The sequence below is a fragment of the Trichoderma harzianum genome (assembly GCF_003025095.1).
Source record: "Trichoderma harzianum CBS 226.95 unplaced genomic scaffold M431scaffold_33, whole genome shotgun sequence".
Taxonomy (NCBI): Eukaryota; Fungi; Ascomycota; class Sordariomycetes; order Hypocreales; family Hypocreaceae; genus Trichoderma; species Trichoderma harzianum.
The window spans coordinates 43,462-57,803 of NW_020209281.1; the positions used below are offsets into that span (position 1 = coordinate 43,462).

The window sequence follows — 14,342 nt, forward strand, 5'->3', positions numbered from 1 at the left end:
AGCATACATACATGTTAAAAGCTTGGTGTTTGGCCTGACCTTTTGTATACTAGATACTCCAGTTACCGACCGGTAATACTAGAATAACGGGACCGTTTAGAGCCAACTAAGGTCTTAATCAGAGGATCCGTAGCAATATAGTTGCCCAGTTTCTGCAGGGCTTCAAAGTCCCTTAATGAGAGAATGCTTTGGCTATTCTCAATGTTAAGGAAAGTCTTCAGGCCGCTTACCTGAGTGGGCAGTGAGTTTAATGCCTTGTCATGGCAGAGTGTTGTAGGTTAACTAGAAATCGAGAAACGATTCCAAGCAAAGGTTCCCAGTTCCCTAAGATGCCACTGTGATTAGTCCCTCAATCATTAAGCACTATTGATCAATGTTTAAAATCTACAAATATAATTAGACCGCGTACGAAGAAACTGATTAACTTCATAAGCTAGGGTGCATTTCTCGTCGAAGATCATGATGTAACTAGAGTCACGAAGCACTTTGCTGCGTGCGCGGAGGGGCTTGCCGCTAGCCGTAGCGCATGTAAATGTACTTGGTTCTTCCCCCACCATGCATGGCTCTCGCAGGAGGCCCCCGCTATCCGGCCTGCTAGTGCTGTGTCCAAAAGTACATGTACCTGAGCATGGCCTCGTGAACATGTGCTTCCCTTCGAACTTGGACGTTCCTATCATCGCATTTATCGCAACCACTTTCTTTGCCGCACAACTCATAGCTGCTATGATGCGTGCGTCTCAAAGGCGTGTCTACGAAAAGTAAAGATGGAATATTTGGAATCTGGTCGAAAAAGTCATAGCTTTGCTTACTAGCCCCACTGATACTCGCTTTAGTGCTCTCGTATTGCTCAGGTATAAGACAGCCATGCCCCCTCAAATGAGGCTTTACGAATGCACTGAAGTATAGCCTCATACATCTACTTCAACCGGCCAATTAGCCACGGACAACCTCTTGAGCATCCTGTATAACGGTTAGAGAACGCCTAGGTCACCATGAGCAGCGCCGCGGATGATGTTGTCTCCTTGTTTCGCATCCACACAGAGGCCCTTGCGAAGCAAGATTGGGCCACAATTACTGCCAGGCTTCATCCAAGCCTTACTCGAAACCACATTGCTCTAACCGCCGAGCAGTATGTTAATCAAGCAAAAGAGGGCTTCAAGGCGATACCCGACTTGGAAGTCGCCCTAGACCAGGCTTTCGCCGATAAAAACGGCAGCTTTGTCTTTGGTCGCTTGATCGTGCGCGGCACACTCAAACAAGAGTTTATGGGAGTCAAGCCCTCCGGAAGACCATTTGAATTCTCAGAACTCACAATTTACGAGTACAGAGATGGTAAAGTCTTTCGAATCCTCACGGCTACGGATAAAGAGTCAATCAAGAATCAGGTCGAGAGCCTTCCCCGGACACCATTTGACACAGGATACGGCTATGGGCTCCCTGAGCAGACAACCGGTTTAAAAGAGAAATTTACAAATCTCATAGAAGGCATAACAAAGGGAAATGTGAAGGAATCCGTCCTCAAATACTGCGCTCCCGATGTTCTGTTCAATGGCATACGGAATATTACGAGGGAAGAGATAATTCAACAGAACTTGACCATACAAGACGCCCTCACAGACTTGAAAGTGGAATTTGACGGACTAGTAGTTGATGAAGACCATCAGCGGGTTGGCTCTGCTTACTTCGTCACTGGACGAGTTACCAAGCCGTTCAAAGACTATTTGCCGGGTCAAATTGTTCAACAATACAAGTACGCCATCCATTTCATTAACGAGGATGGGCAACTTGGGGCCCTTACGTCAGTGGTAGAGAGCGAAAAAGCTATTGATGAGGGTACCGAGGCTGCGCATTGATATCGTGGGGAGGGGTCGGTCAAATCTGGAAGCTTTTAATGTGGCCTTGGACAAATCTACATCAACAGATCTCTAAAAATCTCGAAATGCGGTAGATGGCTAAACTTCCCACGTGCTTAATATTAAGGCTATTACATGCAAAGTCTTACGGATGCAAACTGAAGGAAATTTCCACTCTCTACACTCCCTAACGGCTATCAACACACAAAATACTTATTGGGGTATTATTCAGGTAGAAAAGACTGCGAGCCACTTGCCTGTCAAAATCGCGAGGTTGTCGTGCGGAAAAATAATAGCTCCACCCTCGCTGTGTAATAATCGCTCTTCTCATACGATTCAAAATGAGTATACCTACAATAGAGACCCTTTGCCATAGTAGCCTCTGTACGGCTAACTCATCCCTATCCACGTATTGATCATACTGTACTCTGTACGCGGATTTAGGACTCATTTCCGAAATTCCCTATTTCGGAATGTGTAGGTGGATACTCAGTCAGTCTGTGCTGATTAAATACATATCGACATTAGTCAGAATATCGGATCAAACTTCATGGCAGATGGTCACCGCTGCCGTCTACTAGATACCCTCACGAACATCTTTTGAAGAAACGTTGAGAACTTTAAGTAACAACCTTCAATACATAATCATGAGAGTAGGAACCAGCCGAACTGCAAACGAGCCACAGCTTAAGACGCGAATCAGTCGTTGGAGACGGTACCAGCCGCCAACGAATCTTGTATGTGGTAATGATTCGATGGCTGAAGTAACACCATCTGGGCAAACACATAGACGAGTGAGAAAGAGGATCGGATTGGAATTTATCAACACAGCGCATCCTCATGATGCCACCTCGTCGACTGCCATTTCCAGCATTCGGTCACACGCGGCACGAAATATTCATGCGTCACATCGCGCGTCGGTTTCACAACCGAAGGGGACTAAGAAGAAGAGGAGAACGCAGATGGATACTAATGACATCTCTCTTTTGAGTATAGATTGGCCAGTGAACCTAATGATTCCTATTTACAGCGGTTTACTTCATTGCTTTGCACGGCCAATGACAAAGTTTGAACATTTTCTTCTCGACTACTGTAAGTGGCCGTTGGATGAAGAAATTTGAGAGTCTTCTACCCGTATACCACTAACTTGCTATTAGATGCAGCATCAGTTATCCCAGATGCCCACCTTTGGTGCCACCATGGCGATGAGGAGGCCCTCTTTATTGAAGGTGTAAGACTGTATTGGCTTCCCTTTGTAGTCACAGACAGTGGCTTGTTAGCTGGTATATTCCTGTCCTCGTGTCGTAATCTTGCACTTCGCGAGCATCGACCACATGCAAATCATGAGTATTCTCAACTTGCAATGATGTACAAACTCGAATGCATCAGGTCTGTAAATGAGGCTATTGCTGCAGAAGGACCAACAATTATCGAAACTACAATTGCGAAAACCCTACTATTATGTGCGGATGAAGTAAGTCAAGAGCTATTTCTCCAGTGCCAAGAGACGGTGTCTAATAAAACTATGGCGTAGTTCATGTGCGATGACCTAAATGCCTCAGCTCTGCATTTCGAAGGTTTGAACAACATGATCCAGTTGAAAGGAGGTTTATCAAATGTCGGAGTCAATGGGTTTCTGAGACAGGCTCTTAAATGGTGCAATTTGGAAAACATTCTGAAAATAAGCTTACCGAATTATAATCCCAAATGCACTAGAGATACTTTATGAGAAGCTATGTCTTTATATAAACTTCCTTCAAAACCTTTCCATGCAAGGACATATTGAACGAGACTGGCATGATGGAGATTTATAAGACCCTTCACTAGTTCAGTATATTGAGAAAATCTCTCATATAGATCGATAGGCTATCCTTTCAGTGCTCTTCCTTATTATCTTAATAGTAATATACGAGGCGTAACCATACGTTTGATCTAATGTGGCGGCTGCTTAGTATCTATGAAGAACTGCTCAAAGTCTCCCGAATGGAGTCCTCCAAACTCTTCCAACCATCTTGCTTAGCCCACTTTTTCAACAGCTTCAGTGGAACCCTATCATCAGCTGTTGTAGAAATTGCGGCAGGCACCAGGAAATCGTCAACAACTTTATGGGTTGGATCAATACGTCGAAAGATAGCCAAGACATCATTCCAGTTGAAAGGAGTCGCCCAGGCTTGGATCCGCTCTTCTTTGGTGTCCTCATCAAGAACTGCAGCGACATGAAGGACTGCAACATCTTTGACATTAACGTAGATAGCTGTTTCATACTATTAACACACGAAGAAACTCTTTGGAGGGATGGCCGAAGCAATACTCACATGAAGGCATCAACCCAGCAAAGGTTGTGTCACCCTTCCACAAGGCGCTAACCCAACCAGCTGTACCTCTTGCATGGCTGGGATGAAGCATAGCGCCAAGGGTGGTAAATGGGCTCACAACGTTGGTTACGAAGCTGGGCTTCTCTTCTTGAATGAACTTCCAAACAGCCTTCTCAGCCTCCACCTTACTCGCCATGTAGGTGACCATGCCACGGGAGGCGTCGTATGGTGGTGGAGCCCACGCTGCCTGCACAGCCGCGTCGTTCCAGGTATCGCGGCCGACATGTCCCGACGCACCAGGAATGGGCATTATGGCTGAGCCAGCTGAGGACGTGAAAACTACGCGTTTAACGGAGGGTTCTGCAGCAGCGGCTCGTAAAAGCGAAACAATTCCAGACACGGTTTGCGGAATAACCTTGTTCGGGTCCGGATCAAGGTTTGAGACAGTGGCAACGTGAGCAATAGCTGCAACACCTTTAATGGCATCATCAAAAGCGTTTGGGGCTCCAAGGTCTGGCACCTGGATAAGCTCTACATTGCCAGCCGCATGCTCAGCCGAGAACAAATCATTTGTGAGCCAAGACGCCTTGGATATATCTCGAACCGTCCCGCGCACTTTATATCCCTGGCGGAGAAATTCCTGTGCCACATGTGTTGCAATATAGCCCGTAAGGCCTGTGATGAGGACAAGGGAGCCTTTAGGGATAGCTGCAGTCGGTTCTGCCATGACGATACAAATTTACGAATTCGTGGTGAAGTTAGTGTATAATGATAGTATGATGGTAGTGAACAAAATTCCTCTCTCTTCGAGTTATTGCCCATACTTATATACATCAATTACGTCTCACTTCAGCAGAGATCTAGTTCCCCGAGTCCGCCTTGCTAAACAATCATTTCAGAATTATTAATCATTATCTTTCGTGGCTATAGAACGAACCTATATGGATTGATAATCGTGACACGTTTCCAATAGAATAAGGACTATTACAGCAATCGTATTCGAAGGCAATTGAGATATTACTGTTTTGGGAATGTGTGCTAAGCGTTTCTGTCTGTATGAGCTTTAAGGCCACGGACACAAATTTTGACGATTGATAGGCCAAATCTATGGAGCAAAGCGTTTATTAAACATTGCTTGATGAATAACATAACGTCTGATTGGGAATATTGCCAATTATCATTTTACCGGCTTAGCAAGCAATGACTTGATTAGTCTTTCCGCAGGACGAGTAGGCCAATTTATAGATGGAGGTTCCCTTTATATGTTCGAGTCGCTCTGTTTACGGAGTATCTTAAGAGAGCTAGTGAACCTGTTGAAGTTAACCTAATATGATACATTTCAGACTTTTGAAGGGCCAGGCGTCCTGATGGGGGATCTTCCTCGAGAGTATGTCTTGGTCATGAACTCATTGATCATTTCTGAGGAGCGGAAATAGCTTCTCCGCATGCCAAACGCTCCTATGTTGATAAATCAATACACCTAGTCATGTCAATGTAACTGATAAGAATTTAACGGCTTGCACAACAGAGAGTAAAAGTGAGGCGATTCGCCCTTGAGCGCGTCCATGAGCGGGCACCAATTGGCCAGATCGGGACGCCAAGACCTTTATTTCCTTTTTAAGAAGCTGTACTATTTTAGTGGATCTACAAAATCTCGCCGAATAAAACACAGCGATTTCTCCAAGACAGCGGGCAAGATGCACATCATCACTAGAGATTTGTGTCAATTATGTGGAATTGTTCTTACTTTAGGAGGTGGTTTGGGCATTCCCATTATATGGACCTTTTTCGTGGCAAATTAGACACGGTAAAATATTGGACGGGAAAATGAAGCACCAACAAGTACACTGTTGCTTTGGTGAAATCCTCACACGGATTCTATAATCCCGACATACATCTCCAAACATGCTGAAGTTCCCATCCTGCATCCATCCCAGGCGCCTAAAATCACTAATTCAACCCCAGGCCCTTTCTTTCTTTTTGCGATATCTCTTATTGGGCTTTCTAATGTGCAGGATCATTAACACAATTGTGACCGGGTATGCTTTAGCATCCACAAATGAACGTCATTGATATTGTCGCTCGCCGTCAATTATGGTAGCAGGCAGTTCATTGAACCCATTTCTCTTAATTCCGATGGCAAATAGCCTTAAGACCATAAACAAACAAGAAAAATGTTGCCTAATTCCGCAGCGGAGTTGGAATGTGTAAGATGTTCAAACAAAGTTCATAGTAATCTGGATCATCAATGGCGGTCTAACTTCCGGACGGAGTACTCCATGGCTGCGGAAATATCCACTCACTCTGTGGAAGCTTTTACATTTAAACTAGTTTCTCTCTGTTCCATCATGCTTAAACTGCTTGTTGATTCCCAGCAGAGCATTTATTTGTTATTGTAAATGAATGCGCTCAAGAGGGCCTTCGTCATGTCTAAGGAAGAATCTCAAACGGCAACAAGCGTTGATGACAATGCAGACAGCGATACTAAACAGCCCGCTGAAACGGAAACTCCCTCCGACGAGCCATCGCTTTCTCCAGCCGCAGTGGCCTTCATCCTCTTAGGATTGAGTTTGCCTGTTTTTCTCATTGCCCTGGATACTTCCATTGTTGCTACAGTTGGTATTCCCACGAATGGCGAATTTAACACTAGAACTAAGCTAACCGGCTTATGCTTCTTTTCTAGGCTATTCCATATATCACAGATCGATTCCAATCCACAAAGGATATTGGGTGGTATGGGAGCGAATATTTTCTTGCGTTGTACGTCTTCTTAGCTCGATGCCATTATATCGTGCATTAGTGCTAATATTGGCCCTATCAAGATGTTCACTACAGCCGCTGAGTGGTAAACTCTATGCAACATTTTCTCTCAAAGTAAGCAAAGCTGCCATTACGACATTTGTGCGAGAAGTCTGATCTAACCGCTAAAAGTGGACATTTCTCACCTTCTTTGCCGTCTTTGAGCTCGGTTCTCTACTATGTGCCACGGCAGTGAGCTCTAATATGTTTATCGGCGGGCGTGCTGTTGCAGGAGCCGGCGGAGCAGGCATCGTATCTGGTGCTTTTTCCATTGTCGCCTTCATCGCTCCGCTTGAGAAAAGACCACGTAAGAACTAACTTCTTCCACGAATGTACCCCCTTAAGACTAACCAAACAGTTTAGTGTATATTGGGTTTATATCCTCATTCTTCGGCGTTGCGACTGTGATTGGCCCTTTGATCGGAGGAGCCTTTACAGAACACGTATCGTGGCGATGGTGTTTCTATATCAACCTACCAATCGGTGCAGTAGCCGGTCTAGTGTTGGTAGTATTCTTCAATCCGCCTACTAGAGATATAGAAACCGAGCCCATCACCCGCCGCATCCGGGCTCTCGACCTTGTCGGCGCATCTCTTTTCATTCCGGCAATCTTGATGGCCCTACTTGCCCTGCAATGGGGAGGATCTACGTACCCCTGGAAGTCAGCCAAAATAATTGGACTTTTCCTCGGATTCGGAGGTCTCTGTGTGGTCTTTGTCCTCTGGCAGATTTATAAAGGCGAAGAAGCTATGCTGCCCATGTCCATACTCGTCAACCGCACTGTTACTTTCAGCAGCCTCACTCTAGGGTTTGCATATGGTGCAATATTCTCAGTCATGTATTATCTTCCAGAGTGGTTTCAAGTCGTCAAAGGAGCGGGTCCGATTAGAAGCGGCGTCATGAGCCTCCCAACCTTTGTTCTACAAATCGCCGCCGCTCTCCTATCTGGAGCACTTGCTCCTAAACTGGGTCCCCTAAACCCCTGGGTCTACATTGGTTGTGCTTTTATGGCTATTGGCATTGGACTCTACGGTACATTCGATCTCGACACATCTTCCGCACACTGGATTGGCTACCAGATCCTGCCAGGTATAGGATTTGGCATGATGGCTCAAATGCCCGTTGTAGCGGTGCAAGCCACCTTGCCCACCGCCCAGAGTCCTCTCGGCGTTTCTACAGCCACTTTCTCTCAATTCTTTGGCAGTGCAATTTTCCTAGCAATTTCACAAGCTGTGTTTGCCAATATCTTCATCAATAAGTTGACTGTGGAAATCTCCGGTGTTGATCTACAGAGCCTGCTCGCCAGTGGCTCAGGAGCTATTCGCAAACTGGTGCCTCCAGACGATTTGCCAGTTGTTCTGGGTGCATTTAATCAGGCTCTTGTAGGTACATTTTATCTCTCTGCGGCCGCGTCTGCAGCTGCGGTTGTGATATCATTTGGGATACCCTGGATCAATATTAAGGGAAAAAAATTTGACAATTGAGCCTGGAGCATGATACGGCACAATCGTTCACGCTTTACCACTGGCAGCCTGCGTTTCATTTCAATTTGCGGCTGGCTGGGATATACTGCAGGCAATTGATTCATCTCTTCAATCATGCCTTGCGACCTTCAACTATGTATTATACTTATCAAAGACTACCTTTAGAATGAACTCTCGCATATCTTGGAATAGATACTTATTTACCATATTTTTCACACAGATAAACTATCCTCTTATTTATTTCTCGTTCTTTATTATACCAGGATGACATGTCGATATCTTTCGGACCTAGGTTAGGCTTCTGGATAGTAGTTGTCTCGTTGGAGATTCTGTAAAGGTCCCTCGCTCTCAATCCTCTAAATCCCGACTACACCCTAGCCAATGCGATGTAGGCAGTAGTCATAATAGAGTAGCCGGAAACGTGTTTCTCTTTAAATTGGATGTTTTCATTGTTGTTACGATTAGTAGCTTATCGCCTTTCCTTCTCGCTCGCAGACCAGGGTGTGAAAGACTGCGTCGGCTACATGGGCCGTTCTGCACGCAGTCGCTGTTATTGGTCATCCCGCCACTTCAGCATAATACTGGTCAGAGCGATGTAATATAAATAAGTGACTCCATCCCCCATTCTCAAAGCTTTAGGGATTATTTACTGTGAGTAAATATTTGCCCCCAGGCTATCTAACATACATCGGCTTGGTTAATGCGTTGATCTAGTGTTATTTTCCCTCGCTTATGGCTCAACCGACCTCACGAACATTGGGCTACGGGACGAGCCTATGCGCTATCCTCATGACTGCGACAAAATGTTCTAACGACTTACTGCCAGGCCCTCGAACTCTTCAATAAGCCATCATCCCCGAACAGAGGCTAAAATGACTTCAAATATGTCATGATGTTACACAAGGCCATGAATTTCTCAGAAATTCGTGCGTATGTGGGGCCTTGCTGAGACGCGTTGCTGCATACTAGTAGCTGCGATGGACGCCGTCAGGATCGAATGTCTTGAATCCTGGCGCCAATTTCACTGCCCCAAATTCTTGGTGATTGTCAGTTCTGGGCATCGATTTACAGATCTAGGCAATTACATATAGCTGAAGTTTCATCGAGTTACTACAGGTCCAAAGCCACTAAAGATCACATCAAATTTTCGCCCCATACCATGGATTAATGTAAGCTCCATTCTTCCTCCTCTTTTTTTGTTCTCTACTAGGTGTTTATATTAGAAAACAGATATAATTCCCAGTTTTCTATCAGCAGTATAACGCATTGAGCTACATGTCACGTTTGCGACTTCTTGTAGCAAAAAGCATTAGCCTAGGTACGGACCACTCTGCTGCGCGTGTATTCCCAAGGATGCTGCTATTAATACATTTCACGAATTCGCGTGGCTAACTTCACATATATTAATCACTATTACTTCATGTTCCACGTTTGGCTTATTATTATCTCGCCACGACGCATTACATGTACTGTAGATCCGCAGAGATCCCCGCTCTGATGTTTCACAATAGGTCCTTGTTGTAAATCAGTGCGCGCAAGTGGTCTGCAAGAATACATTGAACGTAAAATGAATAGGTCACCACATGAAGAAGATCAAAACACTTTTATAATGAGTTTAGCGCAGTGGACATGTAAGTATTACATATCTCTTGAGCTGAGAATATGTCGATTCTTACCTCATTCGCAAATTCCCTTGATATAACATCGAAACTAGTGCACCCTCAAATGATATCCCCGCTCCTTTGCACGATATCTCTCCAACTCCAACCGGTGTCAAAATAGCCGTTCCCGGCCGTGTTTAGCCTATCTTTGTTTTTATGCGAGTTTGTTACTTCCAAAGATGCAGAACGGACCGGATTCGAACACCGATCTACAAGACTTGCTTGCCCAACTCGGTCGTTTCCTCAGCGCCAATGAGAATAGAATATCGGCGGCACAAGTGTCGAATTGTTTCCAGCATCTTTCAACAAACGAAATCTCTGCACTACACCGTCTCTTCTTCTTGCTTTGTAAGAACAAGGTTGGTCTGTCTCAGTGACACCCCATGCATCTGCTAATCGAGCCCAAGAGAAGTGACATCCATCGACTACGGACGACACAGAGACTCACCAATGGGTTCTCAGGCTGCGCTGCGGGCCTGTCCGGAAACGTCCATGTCCGACCACACGTCGACGAAATGAGCCTTACTGAACCTGGGCACCATCGATACAATCGCATACCTTCTTCTGGACGCGAGTGGCCAGAGAGAGAGGATGGTTCACGCGCACTCAGCCGTCCTCATCTGCAAGGACGTGGGAGCTCCTCTCCTTCAATCTCTGCGAATGGCGACAACAATCCCAAACAGCGACGAGGCGCCTATGCTGGCGATGCATTAGTAAATTCGATATCAGATGAGAATAACCATCGGGATATACCCAATATCCGCTGCTCAGAACAAACCGCTTCATGCCAGCAGTCTACCTCAAATACCGCCGCCAAATTGCCCACTCTCGCAATCGCCACACCATACCAACGTGACGGAGCCGCTGTTCAAAACTTGGCAGATCATAACAGCTGTGGCAGCAGCCGTTTATCCACATGTGTTGAAATTAAACTCACGCCGAGTACTGAACGACTCTTGGAGAATTGCAAAACAGACCCTACACAGTTCCTTCGCGCAATCAAGGAAGCCAAAGTAGCTCTCCCAAATGGGCAGGGTTGGGAAGCCGCCCTTGCCACGAAAAAAGAAAACACTGACATTCGAGACCTGCTGAGGATTTATCATAGATTTGAATGCTTTAACATTTACAGTCATGTCGTGGAAGCCGGATACCACACCAGTATGCACTGGGTCCGCGACGGGCGCTCCAGCCTGATCAAAAAGCTGTGTGAAGACTTTCCGAAGCGTTTCCAAAGCCAAAAAGCCGCCAATAAATGTTTGAACTGCGTTGATCAGGGTTGTAAGTATCATGAGTGGATCAAAATATTTAGTGAAACAGAAGATCTCGGGTATCTCATCGCATTGCCCTCGGACATGCCGCACTCAGCGTACGCCTCAACGCCCGGACGCATGGCTAAAGTCTGACAGATAATCATGTAGGTATACATCCAGATGCACCAGAGAGCAAATGAACGCAGCTGCTATCAAATTCAAGGAATTGGGTATAGATGAGCTTGTGAGGGGTTTAGGACTCTCGAGGCTAGGAAACCACATTGCGTCGGCATTGAGAGATATGACGGCCAAGAAGAATGGGCACACCAGTGGTAAGCCTCATTAAAGTGCTTTCAAAAATAATTCATCGGTATACTCATATACTCATATACCCAAATCAGGAGAAACGCCCCAAGTCTCTTGTGAACCAATGCAGTTGAACTCGTTCTCAAGCGTTGACACCCCCGTTCCAACGGCACCGCCAGAATCGATAATACCAAGCACTGATGAAAATCCTCTACTCTTTGGTAAACTTGTTACTCTACATTAAAATTCCTCTCGTTTAGGATCATTAGACTTACAAGCGCCGATTAGATACGAACACAATACTCATTTCTCCGGAATATGAGTTTGGGTGCCAAGGTAGACCATAGATGTTGAGACCGCCTCTGACATGTATACTGACGACTAATAGCACAACTGATCTCTACCATGCGCTCAGATTATACCATGAGTCAACTCCCGGCGTCTTTACTACCTACCGATAATTGGTATCAGTATCTCCATGAGACAGAAAACCACGGCGAAAGTTAGAACAGCCCTTTGGATAGCAATGTAATAGATAGCTATCCGTCCTTTAATGCAATATGTAAGTCATACCGTTTTTGTGAAATGGGAGCCTGTCATGTCTATGAAGTTCTTATAATAGTGTAAGATCGACTGCTGCGGGTATAGTAGTGATATCCTGGACCACAGCTACAGTTTGAGCCTGCCGGTACCGGTTTCGGTTGCTAGGTGCTAAGCGATACGCATCGTAGTCTAGATGTTAGCAATTTGAATCGATTACCGTTTTTAACCTAATTTAAACACCACTTGGAGACAGCATTTAAACATAGAGAAAGCATTCAAGACAGCCATTTCTACTGTAAAGATGTGGCCGTGTGAGTCGTGTTATTAAATGCAGAGCCACTCTTCCACTACAATACTGGTCGCGGGATTGATCTTTGTCCGACAGGATAGAAGACATGGTGCCGCTGTTAAATAGCTGTCATGAATATTTCCAGCTAATTACATGTAACTTTAACACATAATTAACGGGTGCGTCTCCCAGAGACAGCAATAGCAAATTAAATCACCGGATGGCTCAAACTTTTTGGGGTTACCTTTCCTACAGTCTACAGGCCTATCCATAGCCAAAAACAGGGTAACAAGCACAGCTCAGTGGATTAAAATGTGACTCGAAAACCATATATTCCAGCATGCCCGCACAGGATTAACCATTTAGAAAAGCATGCAGAAAGATCTTTTTAGTTTCTCCCATCCGTACCTACTTCCTTTCTTGGCTATTTTTTGACATCTTTTGCATACATGCCTCGGAAAAAAATGAATTTACATATTGTGGCTTCTTTTCGACGACTACCTGCGATTTTCTTTCTCATAGCCGTCCTTTCTTTCTCCGTGCCAGGATCTTCGGAGGCTACTCTTGAAGATCTATGGGGCTCCGATGTGAGTATTTCTTACTTGACCAATGGAACAATGGCTGACTTAGGTTGAATAGTGGGCATTCTCTGGTATTTCGACATTTAATCACCTCCCATACTCACGATGCTTGGTCAATCGCTCCGAAATATTCGATATCGCCGTTGTGGGCGTTCCTTTTGACTCTCTTACTACATACCGATCAGGTAAGATGACGTCTGATCCAAAGATGTAACGCCGCTCACAAACCTAGGAGCTCGTGAGGGCCCAAAGGCAATCCGATGGGCATCTGGGCGCCATCTCTCTGGTAGAAGCTTCCATCCTAGCCTTCATTTCAACCCATACGAATCATGGGCATCGGTTTTAGACTGCGGCGACATACCCGTTGTTCCAATTGACCCCGTTCTAGCGATGCAACAGATGGGTGATGCCCTATTTGAGCTGCTGTCACGTTCTACCTCGCAGAAAAGCCGATGGAGTCATCCTCGGCTGGTACTTCTTGGTGGTGACCACTCCATTGTGCTTCCCATGCTTCGGGCTCTACATAAGATTCGACAAGAGCCTGTCGCACTTCTCCATTTCGATGCACACATCGACACGATGGATCCTGACTCATATCCACGCAAGGCCTGGAAGTCGCAAGCTTCTGAGATCCACCACGGGACGGTGTTCTGGCAGGCAGCTCAGGAGGGTCTCCTTCTCCCTGGCCATCTAGTTCATGCCGGTGTCCATGGTAGAGTTTCGAGCCTGCAGGATTTCCACAGTGATGATTCTCTCGGATTTCTGCGCATCCCTGTCGAAGAGATGGACGATGAAGGCGCTGACGCTATCATCAAGAAGATCCACGATACAATTGGGGAAGACGTGCCCGTGTATGTCAGTATTGACATTGATGTACTTGATCCGGCATTTGCCCCGGGAACTGGCGCTCCCGAAACGGGCGGGTGGACGTCTCGCGAGATGATGAGAATCATGACCGTTCTCTCCAAATTGGACGTTATTGGCCTGGATATTGTGGAAGTTACTCCAGCCTATGACAGCGCCGGAGGTGATACGGCTTTTGCGGCTGCAAATCTTGCCTATGAAGCCATCTCAATGATGGTTCAAAAGGAAATGGAGACCAGTAAATTTGAGACACAGGCGGACTACAAGTACCAAAAAGAGGAATTGTAATGGAATTTGCAAGCAATCTACGGACTAAGACATCTCCAAGTCAGTACTTACTTCCAGATTCTTCCTCTTCCTGGCTCCGTATGAATAGTATACTGGCTGTTGAAGTGCG

The 14,342-nt window shown here is 45.7% G+C and overlaps 6 protein-coding genes across 6 annotated transcripts; 5 read left to right on the top strand and 1 right to left on the bottom strand.

Annotated features, from left to right (window-relative positions):
- Nucleotides 1-730: 730 nt before the first annotated feature.
- Nucleotides 731-2,199, top strand: M431DRAFT_514162 (hypothetical protein). Its single transcript, XM_024920163.1, has one exon. It carries the CDS (start codon nt 993-995, stop codon nt 1,851-1,853), a length of 861 nt encoding a protein of 286 aa, XP_024767476.1. The 5' UTR covers nt 731-992; the 3' UTR covers nt 1,854-2,199.
- A 301-nt stretch (nt 2,200-2,500) lies between these two features.
- On the top strand, nt 2,501-3,667 carry M431DRAFT_549680 (hypothetical protein; the record flags this gene model as incomplete). The annotated part of the gene is made up of 4 exons (XM_024921295.1): nt 2,501-2,945; nt 3,011-3,327; nt 3,388-3,460; nt 3,630-3,667. The coding sequence occupies 4 exons, from the start codon at nt 2,501-2,503 to the stop codon at nt 3,665-3,667; spliced, it is 873 nt and encodes a 290-aa protein (XP_024767477.1).
- A 141-nt stretch (nt 3,668-3,808) lies between these two features.
- M431DRAFT_129393 (hypothetical protein) lies at nt 3,809-4,895 on the bottom strand (the record flags this gene model as incomplete). Its single annotated transcript, XM_024912403.1, has 2 exons — nt 3,809-4,107; nt 4,169-4,895. The coding sequence occupies 2 exons, from the start codon at nt 4,893-4,895 to the stop codon at nt 3,809-3,811; spliced, it is 1,026 nt and encodes a 341-aa protein (XP_024767478.1).
- Nucleotides 4,896-6,594: 1,699 nt separating this feature from the next.
- Nucleotides 6,595-8,466, top strand: M431DRAFT_549685 (hypothetical protein; the record flags this gene model as incomplete). Its single annotated transcript, XM_024921296.1, has 5 exons — nt 6,595-6,783; nt 6,852-6,928; nt 6,991-7,042; nt 7,100-7,274; nt 7,331-8,466. The coding sequence occupies 5 exons, from the start codon at nt 6,595-6,597 to the stop codon at nt 8,449-8,451; spliced, it is 1,614 nt and encodes a 537-aa protein (XP_024767479.1). The 3' UTR covers nt 8,452-8,466.
- A 1,601-nt stretch (nt 8,467-10,067) lies between these two features.
- On the top strand, nt 10,068-12,462 carry M431DRAFT_366817 (hypothetical protein). The gene is made up of 7 exons (XM_024914606.1): nt 10,068-10,082; nt 10,166-10,471; nt 10,520-11,478; nt 11,531-11,694; nt 11,764-11,889; nt 11,957-12,004; nt 12,057-12,462. The coding sequence occupies exons 2-7, from the start codon at nt 10,292-10,294 to the stop codon at nt 12,173-12,175; spliced, it is 1,596 nt and encodes a 531-aa protein (XP_024767480.1). The 5' UTR covers nt 10,068-10,082; nt 10,166-10,291; the 3' UTR covers nt 12,176-12,462.
- A 502-nt stretch (nt 12,463-12,964) lies between these two features.
- Nucleotides 12,965-14,233, top strand: M431DRAFT_501726 (hypothetical protein; the record flags this gene model as incomplete). Its single annotated transcript, XM_024918054.1, has 3 exons — nt 12,965-13,087; nt 13,140-13,266; nt 13,314-14,233. The coding sequence occupies 3 exons, from the start codon at nt 12,965-12,967 to the stop codon at nt 14,231-14,233; spliced, it is 1,170 nt and encodes a 389-aa protein (XP_024767481.1).
- Between the last annotated feature and the right edge of the window lie 109 nt (nt 14,234-14,342).

Coding starts and splice junctions, on each gene's coding strand:
- M431DRAFT_514162 (XM_024920163.1), top strand. CDS start 993: ATGAGCAGCGCCGCGGATGATGTTGTCTCCTTGTTTCGCATCCACACA.
- M431DRAFT_366817 (XM_024914606.1), top strand. CDS start 10,292: ATGCAGAACGGACCGGATTCGAACACCGATCTACAAGACTTGCTTGCC. Junction 11,479..11,530: donor TCGGACATGCCGCACTCAGC/GTACGCCTCAAC, acceptor ATAATCATGTAG/GTATACATCCAGATGCACCA. Junction 12,005..12,056: donor ATATGAGTTTGGGTGCCAAG/GTAGACCATAGA, acceptor GACGACTAATAG/CACAACTGATCTCTACCATG.